The 22,512-nt window shown below is 36.3% G+C and overlaps 1 protein-coding gene across 7 annotated transcripts in view; it reads right to left on the minus strand.

Moving 5' to 3' along the window:
• The window catches only part of lrp1aa (low density lipoprotein receptor-related protein 1Aa), a 170,031-nt gene that overhangs the window by 113,978 nt on the left and 33,541 nt on the right, over window positions 1–22,512 (minus strand). For all 7 annotated transcript variants that reach the window (XM_051122933.1, XM_051122930.1, XM_051122929.1 and 4 more), the window contains exons 4-6: window positions 14,983–15,102; window positions 14,497–14,625; window positions 14,097–14,357 (exon numbers count right to left, since the gene is read on the minus strand). In XM_051122933.1, the coding sequence (XP_050978890.1) occupies window positions 14,097–14,357; window positions 14,497–14,625; window positions 14,983–15,102 (510 nt within the window). The remainder of the gene's footprint in view (window positions 1–14,096; window positions 14,358–14,496; window positions 14,626–14,982; window positions 15,103–22,512) is intronic.

The raw sequence follows: 22,512 nt of genomic DNA on the forward strand, positions 1-22,512 counted from the left end.
TGTTAGGGACTTGTTTTTGTGTTCCACTACTCTCTATTTAAATTGTTTTTCTATGTAAACCTGACCTGATACCAGTAGTTCTCAACCCTTTTGACTCCTTTGTCCAAGAAAATATTTGAAGGCCCTGCTGTCCAAGGCAAAATTATGTTGCGATAAAAATAAACTCAAAAATACAAGTGTAACATCCCAGATAGCACACATGCAGATGCAAGATGTCTGTTAAAGATCACTTGATCTTGAAAGCATCTTCTGAGTACAAACATCTGACAGACGTCTATAAGATGTCAGTTTTACATACATTCTAAATCATAAACATCTTAAAGACATCTAATAGATGTTTATTTGACATCTAAACTGATGACTGTGTCTTTCTCTTATGTTAAGAATGTGCTGTGGAAATGCTTTCTCTTAACACCACAAAAACAGTTAACCTATCAAAATAAACCACACTGCGCTTGCTTTTCTCAATGTAAACTACAAGGTACACTATTCGTTGTATCTAAATATACAAGGGGTGATCAAAAGTTCAGACACGATGCCCATGATAAACAACGGAAAACTTTTGTTACGTTCAAGCTATGGACAAAATGAAAACATTTTGGAAAGGGCTTGAACCCAGCTTTCGCATGGTATCAAAACCTAAAAAAAGTAAAATTTCACCATGTGTTGGGTTTTCCTAGATCGCATTACAAATTATTTTAATATAAATAAATTACGATCATTTTAAGACCTACTTGCGCCCCTTTAGAAATTTGCCAAGACCACTGCGCTATATGGACTTCTTTGACACTTGTGGCATGCAAGCATTTAATTTCTATTGTGTCTCACACTTTTATAAATGATTACAGTTTTGATTAACACCCTCTGGCTATTCCTCTGCTGGTCTCTGTCATCAAGATAAATTTATAAAACAGAACAGTCCTTGATTATGATTGGCTGAGCCACATTTTAAGACGTAAAATACTCTATAAACACACATCAGTATTACTGCTCTGCTACATCTGTGTTAAGTGGCAATCAATCTGCTAAACATTGCTGAAGAACTACATGTTCTAAAATCACTGTAAACATGTAGCTGCGCGCATAGTGGTTGCAGAAAAACACTGGTAACAAGTGGAGGTAAACAGGTAAAATCCATGGAATAAGAGGGGAAAAAAGCAAATGTTGTGCCTTTCGATGTCAAAATCAGAATGCAAAAATTTTTTATAGAATACTGTCGTCAATGACGCCATTTGAAGCTAAACGCACACGTTCAAACCAGGGTTGCAAAGGGGCGGAAATTTTCCGGTAAATTTCCGGAAACTTTCCATGGAAACTTTGTCCGGGGAATTTTGGAAATATTCCAATTTGGAAATTTAACAGAAATTTACGGGAATTTACGGGAATTTATGGGAATTTATGGGAATTTATGGGAATTAATTGGAAATTTGGGGAAATTTAGAGAAGCTGTATCATAAACAAATATAAATTTCAATATTTTGTTTGATTATAAGCTGACATGCATGCAAACTAATACAAATTTTAAAAATGACATTTTTTGATTTTTTTGGAATCTGTGATGCTTTTTTCCTGGATTTAACTTAAAAAGAACATAATTTATTCAAAACTGAAATCTTTTCTAACAATATAAGTCTTTACTATTACTTTTTATTAACTGAACACATCCTTGTTTAATAAAAGTATTGAAAAAAAAAAAAAACATACTGACCCCAAACTTTTGAACAGTACTGTACTGTTAAAAAAGGACTTATATTTTAAATAAATGCTGTTCTTTTTCATTAAAGAATCCTGTAAGAAAAGGGAATTAAAAAAAAATTAAGCAGCACAGCTGTTTCCAAAATTGATAAATCAGCATTTCAGAATGATTTCTGAAGGATTACGTCAATGTGACAGTGAAGACTGTAGTAAATTCAGCTTTTTTTATAGCAATACATTATAATTTAAAGTATATTAAAACAGAAAACCATTATTTTAAATTGTAATACTTCACAATATTACTGTTTTGTTCTGTAATTTTGCTGAAAAATAAATGAAGGCTTGATGTACATAAGAAATCATAAGAGATGTTCAGAAAACATCAAAAATAGGAATGTGTCCAAACTTTTGACCAGTTCTGTACTTCTGTATGAAACTGGCTAGCAGAAGGTATAAGGAATAGCACTGCAGCTTAAGCTAGCTAGCATCTGATACTTCCTAAATAGTAAATGAAATAATGCTAACTAGCTTAGATTGTTCATATCTGATTTACTGGCTAGCTACTGTATAAACACTCGGACATGAGATATACTGTATAAACATTTTGGTTTTTGCTAGTTAAACTTACCTAAACTTACTTACTTTACACAAGTAATATCAAAATTTAGATGTAGCCCTTGGGCTCAAATGCAGCAACTGTGCCTTCAGAGAAAATGGGGGGAATTCCCCCCTTAGGTGACTACTAGGGGGACTGTGTGGGGGAGGGTCATTTTTAGACTGTTTTTTAAATTATTATTATCTCACCTAAATGTTTGCTCAGCCAGTGTATTTGTTTTAACAATGGCATAATTTAGTTGCGCAGTAGCTTACACACAGCACAAGGAAGTTATAAACATATATATTTTTGTAATATTTATGTAATTTACATGAACACTAACCATAATATATTTTGATAGTTTGATCTGTGCATGTTATAGAGGAATGTACAGTGGATGTAGGGTGTGTGGCCTTAACAGCCCTGCAGTAAGCAGTGTGCATGTGACTGAGCAGTGTGTAGGTCAGAAATTAAACTAAAATTGCATTAAACATGGTTGTTTTAACCAAGATTATGCTGCAAGTTTTTCTTCTCATCTACATTTACATTCCCAGTTCCTGCAATTTTGCAAATTCCCAGTTTATTCCCAATAATTTCCATTAATTCCCATATATTCCCGTTAATTCCCATGGAAAGTTTCCAGTCTTGAAAATTCCCGGAATTTTGCAACCCTAGTTCAAACCCACATACTATGGATGGAAACTGCAATGATTATTTAACTTTTAAAGCACAAATTTGATTTAAACAATAGGTCTACATAATATTGACATATGCTGTTCATAGGGGATGTATTGTATTAGCCCTACAGTTACAGTATGAAATATTATTTAAATTTATTACTATTAACATTTTTACATAACATTTATTTATTTTATTTCACAATTTCGACCTTTTTTTCTCAAATGCAAGTTTATATCTCCTAATTCTGTCTTTATATCTCGATTTAACTTAGATTTAACTAAAAAATAGTGAGTTTGTCAATTCTTAGGGAAAAAAAAGCCAGAAGTGTGGGATATAAACTCCTATTCTGATCCGAGGGGAAAAGAGAGAATGACGAGTTATTTTTCCTTATTAGAATTGTGAGATATAATCTCAGAATTGCAAGAAAAGTCAGAATTTTGAAATATAAAATCAAATTTACCCTTTTTTTACCCTCTATAGACTACCACTTGAAAACCTTCATTGTCTGTCACCAGATTGGCTCCGCCCACAAAAACCATCATCCCTGTTTCGGATCTGTAAGACTATCCCACTATCTAACGTCAATTTTGTTGAATAACATTGATTATCGCTGGGAGGCAAGCTCTTGTAATATGTGGAGAACATTTTAAAAATTACACCTCTAATCAATATAATCTATAAACTTTTTAAATTTAACTATTTCGTACCGTATCCGTGTAAAAAGTCTAAAGGCTATCTCTCCAGGATTTTCCGCAACCATGCTGCATCCCAAATGTTTACAAACTTATAATTGGTCTATTGCTTGAACTAGACACTACCTTAAGGTACTGTCTAGTTCAAGCAACAGAGTTGTGGCAGGGCTATGACATATCACACAGCAGCATTTTGGGTGAAGTAAGTTTGAGTCTTGGCTTATGATCCTGTCCCGCCATGAGGTCCTGTCCCAATCTGTCCTAGTCCGGTTGCCCTCTCATTCCTGTCTCTTCTCAAACTGTCTTTACAAAAATAAAGGCACAAAATCCCCACAAATACAAAAAACAAAAAAAGGATTGTTTTTAGGTAGGAAATAACTTAGGAGAAGAAACAGCAAAAATTAGAAACATTATCTTTCTGCATTATCTTCCCTTTTTTACTCATTTATATCTCTGTTGTTTTGATTTTGTCTGGTACATACTGCTCACTGAAGACTTCTGCAAAAACATTAAGGAACTAAAATGCACTGTACCACATTTAGCATAAATAAAAACATTTAAAGTACGTCACTTCTGCAAGTTAGGCTGGACTGCTTCCAGTCTGCACACCAGTGTAACAAATTAAAGTCAAACTCAGTCTGCTCCAAAAGCCCCATAGTGTCAAAAATACAGAAATTTGGAGGGGGATTTGGAACACTATAAAGACCAAGAGTGAGCTGTCAGAGATTTAGGCAAAAAAGGGTGCAAGGACTTAAAAAAAAGTTTACATTAGAGATAAAAACCAATAAAGCAGAAGGCAAGCCAATAAAAAACATACATCTGATGAAAAGCTTTTAAGACAGAGTACAGATAGCTAGAGAAAAAGGGTGAGGGTTCGGTAAAGAGAGATTAATACCAAAACAATGCCCTGAATGTTGGCGGAGCCAGAAACGTGTGGCGGAAGCACTGGAACGTGATCTGATTCAAGCACATGACCGTTTAAGAGGCTTTCCGGAAACTTTTGTACCAAGCAGACCTTACATCAGAGAGCCGCTCCCTTCTGCTTTATCCCACATTACTTCATTGCACATCCTGTCTTTCCGCTATTTATGCTGAGACGCAAGAAATGACTTTATTGGAATGCCGCAAGTCAACAACACTCATGATTTCTGACTAACACACTCGTGCATGTCATTTTGGGCCTTCGTCACCTCGTCTTTTCCCAAGATGCTAAGAGAGCTGCATTTCTTTAAGAGACAACATAGTGATGACACAAAGATTGCAGAGAGAGATCGTGTAAATATCACATCTCCACCTGCACACGTCAGTTTTCATGTTTCTCCGGAGCCGCAGACGGGTGGGGGGTTGGGTTGCCTCATGTCAACCACAATGTCTGGAAAATGTTCCACAAAACAGAATATAAATATGCTGCAGCAAACCCCAGCAACCTACACAAACCACTCATAAAACACACACACATAAACACAGACACAAATGGACATATGGATAATGGCTTCCGGAGGAGCGCAGTCTAAACAGATGCTGTACAACAGCAAGTGTCTGCATACTGTATTTCAGAGGCTGAACTCAACCCAACCCAGCAGATTCAGACCACATATACAGTATGAGCACAGGCGTGTGTGAGAGTGGAGCAACCAGTCACTTTCCACAAATGCAATATACTTTGCTGTCCCATGATTTCTTATAAAGTACAAATCCCATGCTTTTTAAAAACTCTTAAGATGTGTTTGATAAACTATTATTTACATAATATTATTTACTTTTTTACTAAGCATGAAAAGAGCTAGTTTTAAACACATCAAATATCTGTATTTACAGTATCCTATTAAAAATTGACAATCTCTATAACTGTAGTAAAAAATGGATGGTCTGTGAAGTTAAAATGTGTTTAACTTTTTAAAAAATGTGTCTTATTACATTGTATGTCGCTCCATAGCTGATACTCAATGCAAGAATTTTAATTTATAAGTGATTTGACTCAATATACACTACCGTTCAAAAGTTTGGGGTCAGTAAGACTTGTAATAGTCTTTAAAGAAGTCTCTTATGCTCATCAAGGCTGCATTTATTTGATTAAAAATATAGAAAAAAAAACAGTAATATTGCAAAATGTTTTTACAATATAAAATAATGTTTTTTTATTTTAACATACTTTAAAATAGAATTTATTCCAGTGATGAAAAGCTGAATTTTTATCAGCTGTTACTCCAATCTTAAGTGTCACGTGATCCTTCAGAAATCATTCTAATATGCGGATTTATTATTAGAATGATCAATGTTGGATAATATCAACAGTTGTGCTGCCAAATATTTTTTGGAACCTGTGTTTATTTTTTTTCTTTCATGGATAAGGATTCTTTCATGAATAACAAGTTTAAAAAGTACAGTGTTTATTCAAAATATAAATATTTTATAACAACGTAAATTATTTATTATTAACTTTTAATAAACTTTTAATTATTAACTTAATACATCCTTGGTGAATAAAAGTATTAATTTCTTAAAAAAAAAAAAAAAAACAATAAAAATGTACTGACCCCAAACTTTTGAACGGTAGTGTATGTACAGAAGTCATTAATATTGTCATCTAACATTCTAGATATTAATGCCATCATTTGTAATTGCTAACTAGCATGGTATACATTCTTTTGCTAACATTCTTTATGCATTACAATGTATATTTCTACAATGGTATGTTATAGTCTGATGAAATAAATAGAGAATATAGCACTATCCTGCACTCTGGTAAAAATACAAGAAAAAAGAAGAAGAAGAGTGGAAAACATCTGGTCGCCTCATCTGCGTGTCATGCTGAGGTCATGAATCACGGCAAACACATTTCCTGTGTGACCCTTCCAGAGACTGCCACGACAAACCCGCCAGCTAAAAGAGATCTGAACCCAGGTTCATGACAGTATTTTTACAGAAACGCTTCAGCTTTACGAGTTCTCTGGAAAGGAAAAAAATATCTTAAAAAGTAGATCTCACAATGTGAGATTTAAAATGGTGCAATAGTCTGCACTGAAAATACCAAATTATTTTAATTACACTTTTTAAAGTTATTAAATTACTCATTGTTTCTTCAAGAAAAGTTTTTACCATAAGACCTCTAAGTACTTTCAAGTTTGTTCGAAAGAACAAAATCATTATTTGAGATTGCTGCTTTCATGTCTTCATTATTATTTTCCCTTTAGTTTTTCTTCCTCTCACACACGTGGCAGGCAGCCATATCTTTAACACTGAGGGCAGGAACTCAATAACTGGCAACAGGAAGCCAATGATCTCTTTATCGCTTCCTAGTGAGGGCACACTGCCGCAGTCAACCCTGTGACCTGTGACCTGTGAGTGCGTCTGAGAAACTGCCAAGAACCTGAAAATAACTGAAAAAAATGTTAACATTTAAACCCAATAACATTTTATACTAACTCAACGAGAGACATTTCTGAAACAAACTCTAAGAAAGTATGTGAACACAAACACTCTGCATGTCTGCAGACTTGCGTAGAGTACATTTCTGGCCTAAATTTCCATCTGGCCAGTTACTGAGTGCCAGAGTTGTTGTAAGACCCAAAATATGCACTCCAGGTTAACAGAGAAATTTCCTGTCTAAACTAGTGTTCCAACTATAGAAGATAGAAGAAAGCAGGCCCAAAACAGGAAAATGAGGGTAAAAGAGAGTTGTTTGATGGATAAATACATGCATAGAGGGGGATTTGTTTATTCACTGAGCAAACTGCAATGCATTCTGAGATTACAGAAGGATTTAGGAAATGCTGCTCTAGAATTTGCACCCACCTGTCAGTAATAGCCATACCTTGTGAAGAATAAGTGCAGGGAATTGGCTGGTCAGGTTAGGGTCAGGGTAAGGGTTGTTAACCCAATTTTGTTTTATGTTTCTTGAAACCTTCACTTACAGTGTTAGCAAGATTTTTAGATGAATAAACTGCTGTAATTTTGACATAAAATGCCATTTCTTTATTGATGTTTAGCCCTGTAATTTAAATACTATTTATCCCTATTTAAATTGGTGGGTCTCCTTTAAGACTTCAAAGTAAACACTCTTTCCTATGACTGGGTAACATCTGTGCAAGTGTGCCTATGAATTATCTTTGTATATGGAACACAGCTCATCCTTCTATTTCTGATTTTTAACTCGAAACTTTTTCAATCCAAGTTTTGATCACTGCAAATGAGTGAATCGTAAATGAGGTGCTAACAAAGACAACACATGCAAATGTTAAACTATTGGAAGACATAATTCATATTAATTTTTAAAAAGAAAATATGACATTTATTGAACTTTATTTGATACATCAGGCTATTGGGGTTCATACAGTATGATATAGTGAGAGCATAGACAAACTAAAACTTGTAATTTTAAATCAATTACATCTTTATAACAGTATAGCAGACTACTTAAAATTATATACACTGTAAAAAAAACAAAACAAAACAAAAAACACAATTTGTTAAGTCAACTTAATTTGTTACCCTGCAGACTTACAATTTTATGTTTAGTCAACTCAAATAAGTTAGTCAACTTGAAATGTTAAGTTGTACTAAGTGAAAACTTAGATATTTGAGTTGACTAAACATAAAATTTGGTTTGTTAAACTTGTTACCCAGCTGCCTTAAAATTTTAAGTAGAATAAACTTAAATATCTAACTTGTCACTTAACATTTCAAGTTAACTAAACTTTTTTTGAGTTGACTGAACTTACAATTTTAAGGCAGCTGGGTAACAAATTATTTTAAGTTGAATCATAAAATTGTTTTTTACAGTGTAGTTGTCAATCTGTATCTCTCAATACTGTAGATAGATGGTATTTAAAATCTTTGTTTTATGAAAATGCAATAAAATGATGATTGAAAGATGAACAATGTTCCTCAGAAACCTGATGAATCATATTTTATAACAATATTTTTCTGAAAAAAAAAGGGGCCACATGGCATTGTTCTGAAAGTAGATGGTAAAACTGACTGCAGTTCAGTGACACAGAAGGCATCATGGGTATGGAAGAAATACTGGCCTACACACACACTTCTCTATAATACTCAGTCTGTTTCATTCTCCCTCACTCACTTTAGCAGGAAGAATGGAAAGAAAATCTTTGCTCTTTTTATGTAGTCTGAGTCTTAGCAATTTGAAGAGTCTGTCTGCAAGAAGACTGAACACACACACACACACACTCTTTTAACTGTCTTCAAGCTAATGCTCAGATTGATGATTAATATTGTTATTATTTCCAGTTGGGTGCAGACAAATTCTCAATGTTTTCATTAACAAACAATTTTAAAATATTGCGCACTACATGAGAATGCGAATATAGGACAGACACCAAATATTTACGGGGATAGTTACTTACTCTTGCATCATTCTAAACCATTATGACTTTCTTCCATGAAAGACCAAAGGAGCTTTAGTATAACATTCACTTTTGTTTATTTTCATCAAACGTCACAATGCAAGACAGACTGGTTTCCCATCGAAGTGGAACTTCTACGGTGCGCTGATGATGATGATGTGGGAATGGCTTCAGAGTGAGCTGATGTTTGAAGCAAGTGTGCAAACTAGCCAATACAATTGCTTGACGGTAATCACATTATGTGTTGGCAATGCCATAAAAGGGCACCTTTGTCATGGAATACCCATATTTCTTTGTCTTTTTATTCTGTCTTGGAATAATAAGAATGGAGGGCCAAAAAAAAAATTTAGGAGATGTGTACTGACATGTCACCATGTATGTTATCTGCCTTGGAGTGGAGCATGTATGGTCAGCCCTTCGAGGGGGCTGGCTATCATCAATGTGGTAAAACCACAGTGAAGAAGCTCTACTCACACCTGGCTCTCTTTAGAAGGGGATGGAAGCCAGGTGTTTGCACCCCATGGATCGGGTACCACTGCTGCCTAAGTGTGCGGTGTGGCAGCTATAGCTGTGGAAATCATAGGTGGAGTTAGCTGAGGGCAAGCTTGTCCTTATCTCAAGATTCGCTCGCCAGCTCAAACACTCTAATGCTGGATCCAGAAGCCCGGGCTCCAGCTACTTCCTGATGTGGCAGAAATCTTGGCTAGTAGGCAAAGTAGACATCTTGGCTAGTAGGCAAAGTAGACATGGTAGCAGGCCAGGCTGTTGGAGATTTGCACACCACTGCAGTGTTGCAAGCTTACCATGAAAACCTATTGAGGGTCTTCAATCAAGGCAAGGGTATACCCATGTAACTCCTCCAGGAGTTCTGCCACACCACAGACCTCGCCCTTTGTGCCACTGAGCAGGTGGATCATTCAATTGCCCACTCTCTCAGAGCTATTGTGGCTAAACTTTTCATGCATTGAGAAGTGAGAGAAGAGCTTTCTCCTTCATGCTCCAATTTTGCCTTCTTGGCTTTTCAAATAATAAGCATTTTTGGCATGCTGTCCAAAGGGGGGACTCTAAGCTTGGAACTTAGCCCGAACCTAGAGAACTCCCGCTTTTCCCAAGCTGGAATAGGAAAAGTTAGGAGTGTGGAGTTGAGGTGGAGAAAGAATGCCAGAAAACCGTTGTGCAGCAAAGGTAAGTTGGCTATATATACACTGACCAAAATTATAAACGCAGCACTTTTGTTTTTGCCCCCATTTTTCATGAGCTGAACTCAACAATCTAAAACTTTTTCTATGTACACAAAAGGCCTATTTCTCTCAAATATTGTTCACAAATCTGTCTAAATCTGTGTTAGTGAGCACTTCTCGTTTGCCGAGATAATCCATCCACCTCACAGGTGTGGCATATCAAGATGCTGATTAGACAGCATGATTATTGCACTGGTGTGCCTTAGGCTGGCCACAATAAAAGGCCACTCTAAATGTGCAGTTTTACTGTATTGGGGGGGGTCCGGGGGGGTCCGGGGGGATCCGAAAACCGGGCAGTATCTGGTGTGACCACCATTTACCTCACGCAGTGCAACACATCTCCTTCGCATTGAGCTGATCAGGTTGTTGATTGTGGCCTGTGGAATGTTGGTCCACTCCTCTTCAATGGCTGTGTGAAGTTGCTGGATATTGGCAGGAACTGGAAAACGCTGTCGTATACGCCAATCCAGAGCATCCCAAACATGCTCAATGGGTGACATCCTATGAGTATGCTGGCCATGCAAGAACTGGGATGTTTTCAGCTTCCGGAAATTGTGTACAGATCCTTGCAACATGGGGCCGTGCATTATCATGCTGCAACATGAGGTTGTGGATGAATGGCACAACAATGGGCCTCAGGATCTCATCACGGTATCTCTGTGCATTCAAAATGCCATCAATAAAATGCACCTGTGTTTGTTGCCTATACCATAACCCCACTGCAATAATCTTGCTGTCTAATCAGCATTTTGATATGCCACACCTGTGAGGTGGATGGATTATGTCGGCAAAGGAGAAGTGCTCACTAACACAGATTTAGACAGATTTGTGAACAATATTTGAGAGAGATAGGCCTTTTGTGTACACAGAAAAAGTCTTAAATCTTTGAATTCAGCTCATGAAAAATGGGGGCAAAAACAAAAGTGCTGCGTTTCTAATTTTGGTTAGTGTATATTTACTATTGTGAGTTGATTATCTGAACATGATCCACATGTGTTAAACTGGTTGATTATCTGAACATGCTCCACCCAAACTTTAATAATAAAACATCATATGGAGGAGAGACAACAAAAACCAAGACCCCAATCCTTCTCACAATCATTCTCACAGCATTGCACATAAAGATATATGCTGGCTGAGGATGTGGTTTCAAGTACTGGTCAAGGGTGAGTGTTGCTGTCTCCCTTTTAATGAGGTGTTCTTACAGATGTATGCTGTTAAGGATGCAATTTATTGTAAGGCTGAGCAATGCTCTCTCCCTTTTATTTTCTCATTCTAACACAACTTTATATATATATATATATGCTGGTTGAGGTTGACCAATGCTCTCTCCTGTTATTTCTCATTTTGCATAGCATAAATTTATATGCTGGTTGGTAGGTTGGTATATGATTACATAGTTCGTTTGAGGTTGAGCATGGCTCTCTCCCTCTTTTGCTCACAGCATTATATATATATATATATATATATATATATATGATATATGATTTTATGTTCTGGTTGAGGCTAAGCATGACTCGCTTGTGTTTCTCATTTTTCACAGACTAAAGTTGAGTGTTGCTCTGCTGTTATTACTCTTGCTGCAGTTATGATGCTTAATTATGTAGTGGGATTAGGCACTCACATTCTCCTTCTTATTCCCATTCTTGCGGTATTATTTTGCTGGCTGAGGTTATGGAGATACTCTTTACAGAGAAAGTACAACAGAATATCACAGCATATAAAGAAGCACCTGCAGGTGATTCAGTTGGGAGGTTGGACAACGTGTGTCTGCTTTCCCTTTCTTTAGGCATCCACATAGTGGTAATGTCTATAGATGCCAGTTTGCTCACTCTGATAGGAATTTAGCCCAGCCTTATAAGTATTTAGAATATGGTATCTGATGACTCACAAGGAAACTTTAGATCATGTGAATGGGTGTTGTCAATATTGCAACCCATTCTTTATTTGGTCGGACAGTATTCAGGGTCTTTTTCCCTGCCTTTGATGAGGTTACCCCTGGGAGCAGGTACCAGTGGTTGTGAGGTGGTTTAACAGTACAGTGTTGGCTCCCTCTTGTCAGTTGCATAACTGGATGACTTCAACCCCAGATCGGGGATGGGTAGCTTGGGTTAAGGCGCTGATGTCAAGCCTCGTGGCTCGTTGTCAACTTAGTGAGCAGGTATTTGTTCAGTACGGCACAGTGTGTATTAACGTTCCCATAGCATCATCATTGACGCAGCGTAGAAGTTCCACTTCAATTAAGAATATCTCAGTTACATATATAACCTTGGTTCCCTGAGAAGGGGAACGAGACGTTGTGTCACGTTGCCATATTTCAGGCATGTCTGCACATCTTCTTTCAGACAAACATAACCTGGGGATTCCATGACATAGGTGCCCTTTTATAGCACTGCCAGCACATTATGTTCCATCATGTGACTACCGTCAGCCAATTATATGGGCGTCTTTGCACACATACTTCAAACGGCTCATGCGGAAGGCATTCCCATAACATCATCATTGACGTAGTGTCTCATTCCCCTTCTTGAAGAACCAACGCTACATGCGTAACCGAGTACACATGTCTCACATGTCTCTTAAACGAATGTGATGCTAGTGATGTTCCTTATTTATAAATGGCTTTGGACAAAAGTGTCTGCTAAACAAATTAATATAATTGTAAATGTCATTGTGCTGATTTGAATATCTACTTGCATGAATGAGATTTCAGAGCTATGCTAGAAGCGACGATTATCATTGAATAATGACTTGAAAATTCCAAGAAAGTCATTTATTCACCTTCTTGTCATTTCAAGACCATAAGACTTTTGTTGCTTTTTGAAAAACAAATAGAGATATTTTTAATGAAATTCCATTCCAGTCCAATTGACAAAATGTCCAGGCCTTAAAAAGAGCATAAAGGCTTTATAAAAGTAGTTCACATGAATTGAGTTGTTTATAGGGCATATCAAACACGGTCAACGGTAGGTCAACCACACTTAAGCCCTATTCAGACAAGACTAGTCTTACAGGGGGACATTAGAGAAATTTGTGTTTCACAGACGTACTTTGAGATTTTAATCCTGTCCAAATCTGCAGTCTGTTTTTCTAAATTACCTACTGTTTTTCAGCAAACTCAGTGATCCTCTGAGAAATCTAATCCTGTCCGAATGCGAATGTCTGTGATTGCAGACAATATATTTTTTTCACAACGCATTTACTTGTGTTTACTTGCGTTTACTTATGTACTTGTGTGACTACAGTAGACGCTCTAACTACAGAGCACATTTTGCGTGCCATTCATTATGGATATGAAGTTTGCCTCCTGGGGAAGAAATAATAATAACAATAATAACAGTTAAAACAAGAGTCAGATTGCATAAACTGTTAAGACGGGCCATGGAAATTTCAACATCAGGAAAGATTACTCACTTTCATTTCTGCACTCAATTACATAATATTTTAATTACATACACTATATTGCCAAAAGTATTGGGAAACCCCCTCTAATGAACAGTTTTGACTACTTTAGTAATGTCCATGAGTACAACTCTTAATATTTAAGCATATTCTAGGGAATTGTGTGCTTCTAATTTTATAGCAACAGTTTGGGCAGGACCCTTTTCTACTCTAACATGACAATGCAATTGTGTATAATTGTGCAATGCAATTGTGTAATTGTGTACCTCTGGTGTGACTTTAAATGCAGACCTTAAGCCAAAAACTCATCACCAAACACCAATGTAGAAAATTAGATGTTTAGAAAATTAGACCCTTACAAAAATTAAACATAGTTGTTGTAGAAAGGTCGTTTGTAATGTGAAATCACAGCAGTGTGACTTACGGTGTAAACTGAGGGAGATGTTGATGGTTCTCTCATCTGTGAAGCTCTTGAGTCCTGTTATCTTAGCGCACTTCAGTCGCGTACCCGCAGGGGAGTCCCCCACATTGATCCAGCACACCGTTTCCTGTGCGTACAGGAAGTCCATGGCTGTGGTCTGTTTTGTGGTTATGTAGAGCGACGGGCTGCTGGAGCCACTTAGAGACGTGATCTGGATGTTCTGAGAGTTCGCAATCAGTAGCACGGGGAGACGGTCCACAGGCACTGCAGCAACAGGAAGACATCTGTTTTATCTCAAATATAATAACAGTTTAGCCAGTAATTATGAATTAAACTGTTGTCTGATTCGGATACATGTATTAAGGGACTGTTATCTTATCTTGGACTGTTATGTTTGTCTTACCGTTCTTGGCCTTGCAGGAACGGTTGTCTGGTTGAACTAGATAACCTTCCACACAGGAGCAGGTGTACGAGCCGTCTGTGTTTGTGCAGGTCTGACTGCAGGTGCCATACACCGTGCACTCATCGAAATCTGAACCCAAACAGACAAAAAAAAATAAATAAAAAAAAAAAAAAAAACAACAACAGTATTTTTGTTCTGGTTTCCAATTAAATATCTACACATCCTTAAGAAAAGAGATTTTATGAAGACTGAAAGCAAATTAAATTTATCAAATGAAAGCATATGATGCAGGAAATATCACAAGTTTTTCCTTACATGAGACCTGATTCAAAATTCTACGTTTTACATATTAGTGTAAATGCTGTAGTTATTCCCATACTATTAAAATAATCCACTATCTGTATCAGCAACAATGTCTATATTGTTGCATTCATAGGAGTCTATACTCATGTCAGTCTTGTGAAAGTGTGTGTAAATGTAACCGACCTTTACAGATCTTTCCGTCTTGGCTGATCTCATAGCCGCTCTTGCAGTAGCACATGGGGCCGGTGCGTGTGACAGCACAGTTGTCCTGGCAACCATTGAGAGTACAGTTGAGCGCCAGTTCTACAGAGATCAGAGCAGAGGACAGCTAGAGGTCAAACAACACAACACAATCTATTACCACAGACTGACACACTGACTCATGCTGCTCATCAACACTCACTAAAGAGACTTCATAAGGACTGCAAAGTTCAAAACAACAACAAAATGTACTAAAAGGTATCTAAAAGCAAATGAAATATGGGTCAAAGATGTTAAGATGTCCAGATCAAAAGAAATTTGCAAAAGTGATTTTATGTCCATAGAAAGCACATTAAGTGTAAGTAAAGTTTTTGGAGAATAAAATGTCAAAATTTGGTTGAAATAATGTTACATTGTCATTCTGTATAACGCAATATTTATGTCAAAATTCAAACAACATGCTTATTCATACTTGTATATATTCACATATATAAAAGAATAAGGGAGCATATTATTTTTTTTGTGTGTTGTGTTTTAAATGAGTAAACATTCTTACTGACAAATCTGCAAAACCTAGGATATAGTGGGAAATTTTAAAATGTGGAATTACAGCTAATTAGTATTTTAGCTAAAAATATCTTGGAAATAAACCTGCTGTACCTGCTGTACCTTTAAGCCTTTAAGACTTCTATATAAATGAGCCATTGTAGTTTATCAGCATGGTAAGAAAATTAAATCTGCAGAAAAACAGAAAACGTACTGGCAATTTTCTGCCAGGATATTATCTGATAAGGTTATGGAAATTTCCTTTTACCTAAAAGTACAACACAATCCAATGTTTCAAAATGCAGGTAAAACACCAGAGAAAAAAAATCAATAGCAAATTCCATCATATTAACAAGATTAATTAGGCCCTATTTTTATTACAGACTGTTTTTAAATGAGGATAAGTAGCGTTGCTGAACACTAAACAGGTGTTCTAAATGTGAGATAAATAAGCTCACGGTTTATGAAGACTTCTGAGTTAGCTGTTTTTGAGTATCTGCACAAAATTTGATCTTTCTTTCTTTCGTTTTTTTTTTTTTTTTTCCTTTTTAACAGTAAGGAAAATCCTATTTTCCATGAAATGGCCTATTTAACCGATCTGACAAACCTCAGAATGACTGAAATGAAATAACAGCACCTGGTACCTCAGCAGGCAGTGAACAGGAGTGATGTTAACACTACACACACACATACACACACCTGTCTCAGAGCTCAGGGGACGCCGCAAACATAAGCGTACAGTCAGAAACAAATGAGCCTCTGGATAAACTAATTCAACAGCTCACAGCAGCTATGCTAATATGCTAACAGTTAGACAGCCTTAGTGGTTTTGTTAGTGCAATCATATGCTCAGTCCAAAAACCAGTTAGCTGTCTACATAACATGAAGCATTTTAAGGCATCATAAGCACACTTCTGATATGAAGTCCAAAAAGTCCAAACAGAGATATATACTATGTGCTTAGCAAAATGTTAACGGAAAACAGCAAGTCAAGCTCTATTTGTGTGGCAAGTGGAGCGTTCCAAATCACTTACTTTTGTGGTTCCATTACAGTTAGGATGCTGCCTTAAGACAACTGCTTTTGTTGGAAGTAGGCAGCAAGGCAGCTCACTAGCTTTTGGGACAGAGCTAACAATATACTCTATGTCAATATATGATCACAGCATAACGTGTGTTTTGATATTCATGTGGATATATGTGTGTGGATGAGTCTAAGCATGTAGTGTTGAGCATGTGAAGTAAGTTCTTCACTGCTAATCCTTAAGAGGATTGAGTGGAAATTTGACAGGGATTTTGCCTGAACTTCACATTTCACCACACTACAGTAACACAGTATTCTGATGGGTTACTTCCGACAGTGCTAAATACTTTGCACAAAAAGCACATCTCAAAATTAAGTTAAATTAGTCCATCGTTCTCATACATAATGGGTGACACAAATTTGTTGTACTATAAATGTCCATTTCATTTAAGCAGTTACCTTACATGTATGGAAGCTTGTATCTAACCCAGAATAAAAATAAAAAGGTAATTATGACTTCTTTTTTTTTTTAAAATCTCACAATTCTGACTTTTTTCTCAAAACTGCAAGATTATACCTCAAAATTCTGACGTTATCACACTTAATTGTGAAATATAAATGTTAAAGAAATCACAAATATGAGAAAACAGTCTTAACTAGGTGAAAAACTAGGTGCATGCATTGCTCAGGTGTGATTTTGGCCCATTCTTCCACAGAGTCTTCAAATCTTGAAGGTTCTGTGGGCCTCTTTTATGAACTCTGATCTTTAGTTCTTATTTTCTATTGGATTCAAGTCAGGTAATGGCTGGGCCATTCTAGCAGCTTTATTTTCTTTTTCTGAAACCAATTGAGAGTTTCCTTGGCTGTGTTTGGGATCATTGTCTTGCTGAATGTCCACCCTTGTTTCATCTTCATCATCCTGGGGACGCCGCAAACATACTGGATACTACGAAATGCACTTATGTAAGTACTTTTAGATATTCCCTCAAAAATGCAACTGATGTCATTCTAAATTATCTATATATTTTATTTTGTAGTAATTACTGAGATAATGCATTACAAGGGCTAGACTGTCTGCACGAATCTCTCAGTCAATACACACTCATAAAACACCACATATTTTTAAGTGCAAATCGTTTTTTTGATGATACTTCAGTCAGAAAATTCTTTTATCTCCTCAGACAGACCTGTGTTGATGCTGGAGAAGAGAAAAGTGATGCAGTCAGCAGGGGTCACCACTGAAAATCAGCAGCTCAAATAAACATGCAATGCTTAAAACTAAAGCAATTCCTTTGGTAAAACTGGACAAGGCTACAGGTAAAGGATATTTATAGGCAAATCAGTAGTAGTAACTGGTTTAGACATTACCAGAATTAACTCTGCTTGTGAACCTAGAAATGTGATGCTATGCAAATGTTGATATGTGTTTTATTATAGATGCCGTAACGTCACTTTCTCTTTTGCTTGCAAACTTTTTGTGTTCAAACTACTTCCACTCCAAATATGACATACATTTCCTTTTTTATGAATAGGACATAAACATGCTTTGATGAATAATGAAATAATGAATAATGAAAATATAAATAACTATTATAGGCTTACTATCAAGATTTAGATTAAGGTAAAACCAATGAAATGCAGTTTAATGATGTACTCACTCATTATTTAAATTTTGTTCATTTTGAACAAGCAAAGTTACTAAAACTGTCTTAGTCAGTGTTGCCAAGTCTGCAGTTTTCACACGGAATTGGGCTACTTTAACACTGTTGCCGTGGGTTGTTTTTCATGCCTGCAAGTTGAAGCATCCCCAATAACGTGATATTTAGCCCCTGGAATGTGAATTTTACTGGAAGAACCCCGCCGAAAAAAACGTGTATTTTATGCAATTTGTATCAGAAACCCCCTCAAAATGTGACTGGGCTAGTTTTGGGCTAGTTTTAAGTTGCAATTGGGCAGGTTTTGTTGTGAAAACATGGCAACCCTGGTCTTAGTTGCTTTAACTAAAGCAGTTTCTGGTTGTTATGTTTTTGATTTATTGTCCTCACCTCACCTATAGTGTCATGCCTAAAAAGAGTGACTACAGCTGTGTGTGTGAGAATGTGTGCGTGTGTGTATGTGTGTGTATGTATATGGGGATGAAGTTAAAATAGACAAAAGGTATATCAAGGTTAACCACATATGAAACGCCTACATCAGAACCCACAATCAACAGCAAGATTGCAAGTGTGATATAGGCTTTTCATAACAGTTCAATCAACAAGAAGTTGGCTGTGTATTTTCAGTCTGCCAACAAAAATACTTCCAACCAAAGTCAAAGCAGGGTAAACCAATGAGTAACTAAAGACAGTCTCTTGTATTGTATATGAATTAATTAATATTTTTAAGCAAATTGTTTGACTGAATGATTCAATTACACTCACCTACAGTATAAAGAGGATTATGCAACTCATTCAGAAATATATTTGTCTGGTGCAGTGATGTAACATGTAGAAAGTGGCCAATTCTAAAGAATTCTTCAATGCTCATGTCAATGACAGTGCCAACTGACCCTTCGTAAAAACCTGCCCCCTTAGTTACTGTTGCTACGTCTGACAAACAATGCCGCTCTCTCACACTACACATCATGTTCTCACGCAGTGAAAAATACATTGCGGAGCAAAAAGGAAACTAACAATGTGCCGACAGACAAGACAGAGCAGGTTAGTTCTGGTGTGAAACATTGTCTCTGCTTTAAAATGTTGTCACTAGCTATGTTTCCATCACCTTGTTTAAATGCACATTTTGAAGTATCGCAACAGAAACGAGTGATGAAAACACCAAAATTTAAAAAAGAATTAGCAAAAAAGCTTTTACGCTCACTTGAGGTGGTTTTTGAATTGTGCAAAAAAGGGTTAATGTGAATAATGGGAGACGGAAAACGCATTTTGCGAAGTAACTCCTCTACACGCACCAAAAAGTCATGTGACTGTGTTATGGGATGGGATAACGACTAACTAGCAGACTGATCTTACTGCACAGCATCTGAAATGTTGTTATGGTCATTCTAAAATGCCTAAGCAAAGTCTGCCATCAAAGTATTTTTTGTATAATTGCCTCAAAGAACTGCATTCCAAAATAGCTGGCATCCACCTCAGAAAGCAATGAACGCATGTATTGTTTAGTCTACTCTCTCTGAATCGCAAGTAATTTATTATCTGTGAAAATTATTATATTCAGTGGCTTCTCCTACTTTTCCTAGTGATATTTAGTGCCAGTTTATCAGGAAGTGACAATTTTGTTCTCTTTGCCTCGTTGGATGAAAACAGTGCTTATTCATGAATGAACATCAGAAAGACATCAATACACACCATTTTTCAAGTTTAAGTCCACCAAAGGTAATCTACTCTCCTGTCTGTTTTGTTTGTCATTTTGTTTGTTATGATTGTTATGATTGTTATCAGATCGTCTGGATAGTTCACCCAAAAAAAAATTCTGTCATTAATTACTCACCCCTTTTGTTCCAAACCTGTAAGACCTTTCTTCATCTTCGGAAGACAAATTAAGATATTTTTGATTAAATATGAGAGCTTTCTGACCCTGCATAGACAGCAACTAAAATAGTCTATGTAACTATGGTTTAACCATAATTTGATGAAGCTACAAGAATACTTTTTATGCGCAAAGAAAACAGAAATAATGACTTTATTCAACAATTTCTTCTTTTCTGCGTCAGCTGTACAGAAAACAAACAACGAAGACAACTTGCATTTTTTGGCCCAGCTTTACTTATTTGAACCAGAATTTACAAACAATGAACTAAGAGATATGGAAGTTCTACGTCAGAACAACGGCTCCTGCGTCTGTAGCACATCACACCATTTCCAGTAACTGTGGATCAGTCCTGCACACTGGTTTGGAGGTATCTTTGGACCTTACTTTTTCAGTAGTGGACTTTTCTCAGATAATGCATTATTCATAGCTTCATCAATAATCCAGAGGCAGCAAAGCAGGTAATTTACAAACCAAATAATTATACTGCCATCCCATGCTTACAATTGCGATTTGGTTGCTATTATTAAATGGTCTTGGTTTTGCCAAATGTAATTTTTTATTTATTCAAACCAAACCGCTTTACTTTGGACTCATCCATTAACAAATCAATTCTTTCAATAGTCTTCTGGCTTATCCTTGTGGTATTTGGCAAACTCTAGACAGGCAACAGTGTTCTTCTTGGAGAGAAGTGGCTTCCTCCTTGCTGCAGTATCCTGCTGTGCTCATCATTCATGTTCATTTGTCTGATAGACTCAAGAATATGAAGCCAATGCAAGAGCCTGTGGATCCTTGTTTCCCTGAGGTTCTTATATAATGCATCTCACGGATGGTCACTCCTTGGTAGAGGAATGGAATTTCTTCCATTTGTACACTGTGTACCTGATGGACATCAAACTCCTCACAGATACTTCTCTAACATGTTCCAGCCTTGTGAGCATCAACAACCTTTTATCAGACGCTTTGACTGAGGCATGGTAAGTCTCCACAAACAAGCGTGATGAGGCCCAGACTTTGATAGACACGATCAAGGTTTGTGTTCTTTCCGTAGGGTAGTTCTGCTAAACTCAAAACAGATTTATACCACCAAAACAACTAAAACAACTGAATCCAACTGTCTTTAAACGAGCAGGTAATTCTGGAGGTTTACATATTTCTGCAGAATCATTTTGGGAGATGAAAAAGTAAAACCATAAACAGTTTTGTGTATTATTTTTAATATAATTATTTTTATTTATTGATTGAACACTATGGTAACATTGTCAGTAGGAGACACAAAGAAATTCAGGAAATTTTAAGGGTTCACAAACTTTCTAGCATCAGTATTTTGTTTGTGTTTCAACATGCAGATCTATGCACATTCTAACAGCTAATATTGGCCACAAGCCATTGAAATTTGAAGGAGGATTTGGTTTATATCCTCAAACACAGATAAAAATTGTTAAAACGTTATACATGTGCGAGACTGACAGTTAATTAGTGTGATTTAGAAAACATGTTTGTCCATTAACTCTCAAATTCACTATTATGCAAAAACATGAGGAGGGTTCTCTACATAATAGACCCACATCTGGCAGATCAGCATGCTACTTCTTTTCTCTTGAAATGTGGAGTTTGAATATGAGGATGTTAACAGTGACAAAATTATTGACAAGGCAGTTTATGGTGAAAAGATTCTATGCAAGAGACATCCGACACTTTTCAATGTGTAGCAGTGTAAGAAAAGTGTAGGGACATTCTTTTTGTGAAGAATTCATACTTTTAGGGCACATTATTAGTATGAACTGAGACACATCAACAGATCTTCTCTCGGCAGAGTTGCTACTAACTAATCACCTGACCACACCATTTCACCGCTTTCATTTGTCCAACAACTGCTTAACCATCAAACCCTTGACCTATAGGTCAGTTAATTCTGAAAGCATTTCTTTCATAACTGTCTTTACAACAATACGTATTGCTCACAATCATTTATTTGCCGTCATGTCACTCCAAATCCATAAGACCATCCAACTTCTGAACAATAATACAAAACATAAGATATTTTAATATTCTCTCATTTTTGTCCATCTATTGAAAAAAGAACATTTTAGCTGCTTCTTGTTTGATATGCTCTTTGTGTTGATCTACGTTTATGTCTATTAAAGCCTAAATTAAGTGTAATATAAAGTGATTGTGTCTCTTAAGAAGATTTAATTTCATAAGACTTCGATTCATTTGGATTTTTTTAACAATCTCTTCGTGAACTTTTTGATGTGTTTGGTTTGGTTTCATGTATCTTCAGTGGATCGACAAAAATTAGAAGTCATCAATAAAAATATCTTAATTTGTGTTCCAAAGATGAATGAACGTCCTATGGGTTTGTAAAAACATAAGATTGAGTGAATGATAACACAATTTTAATTTTTGGGTGAAAA

Source organism: Labeo rohita, chromosome 11, assembly GCF_022985175.1.
Source record: "Labeo rohita strain BAU-BD-2019 chromosome 11, IGBB_LRoh.1.0, whole genome shotgun sequence".
NCBI classification, from domain to species: Eukaryota; Metazoa; Chordata; class Actinopteri; order Cypriniformes; family Cyprinidae; genus Labeo; species Labeo rohita.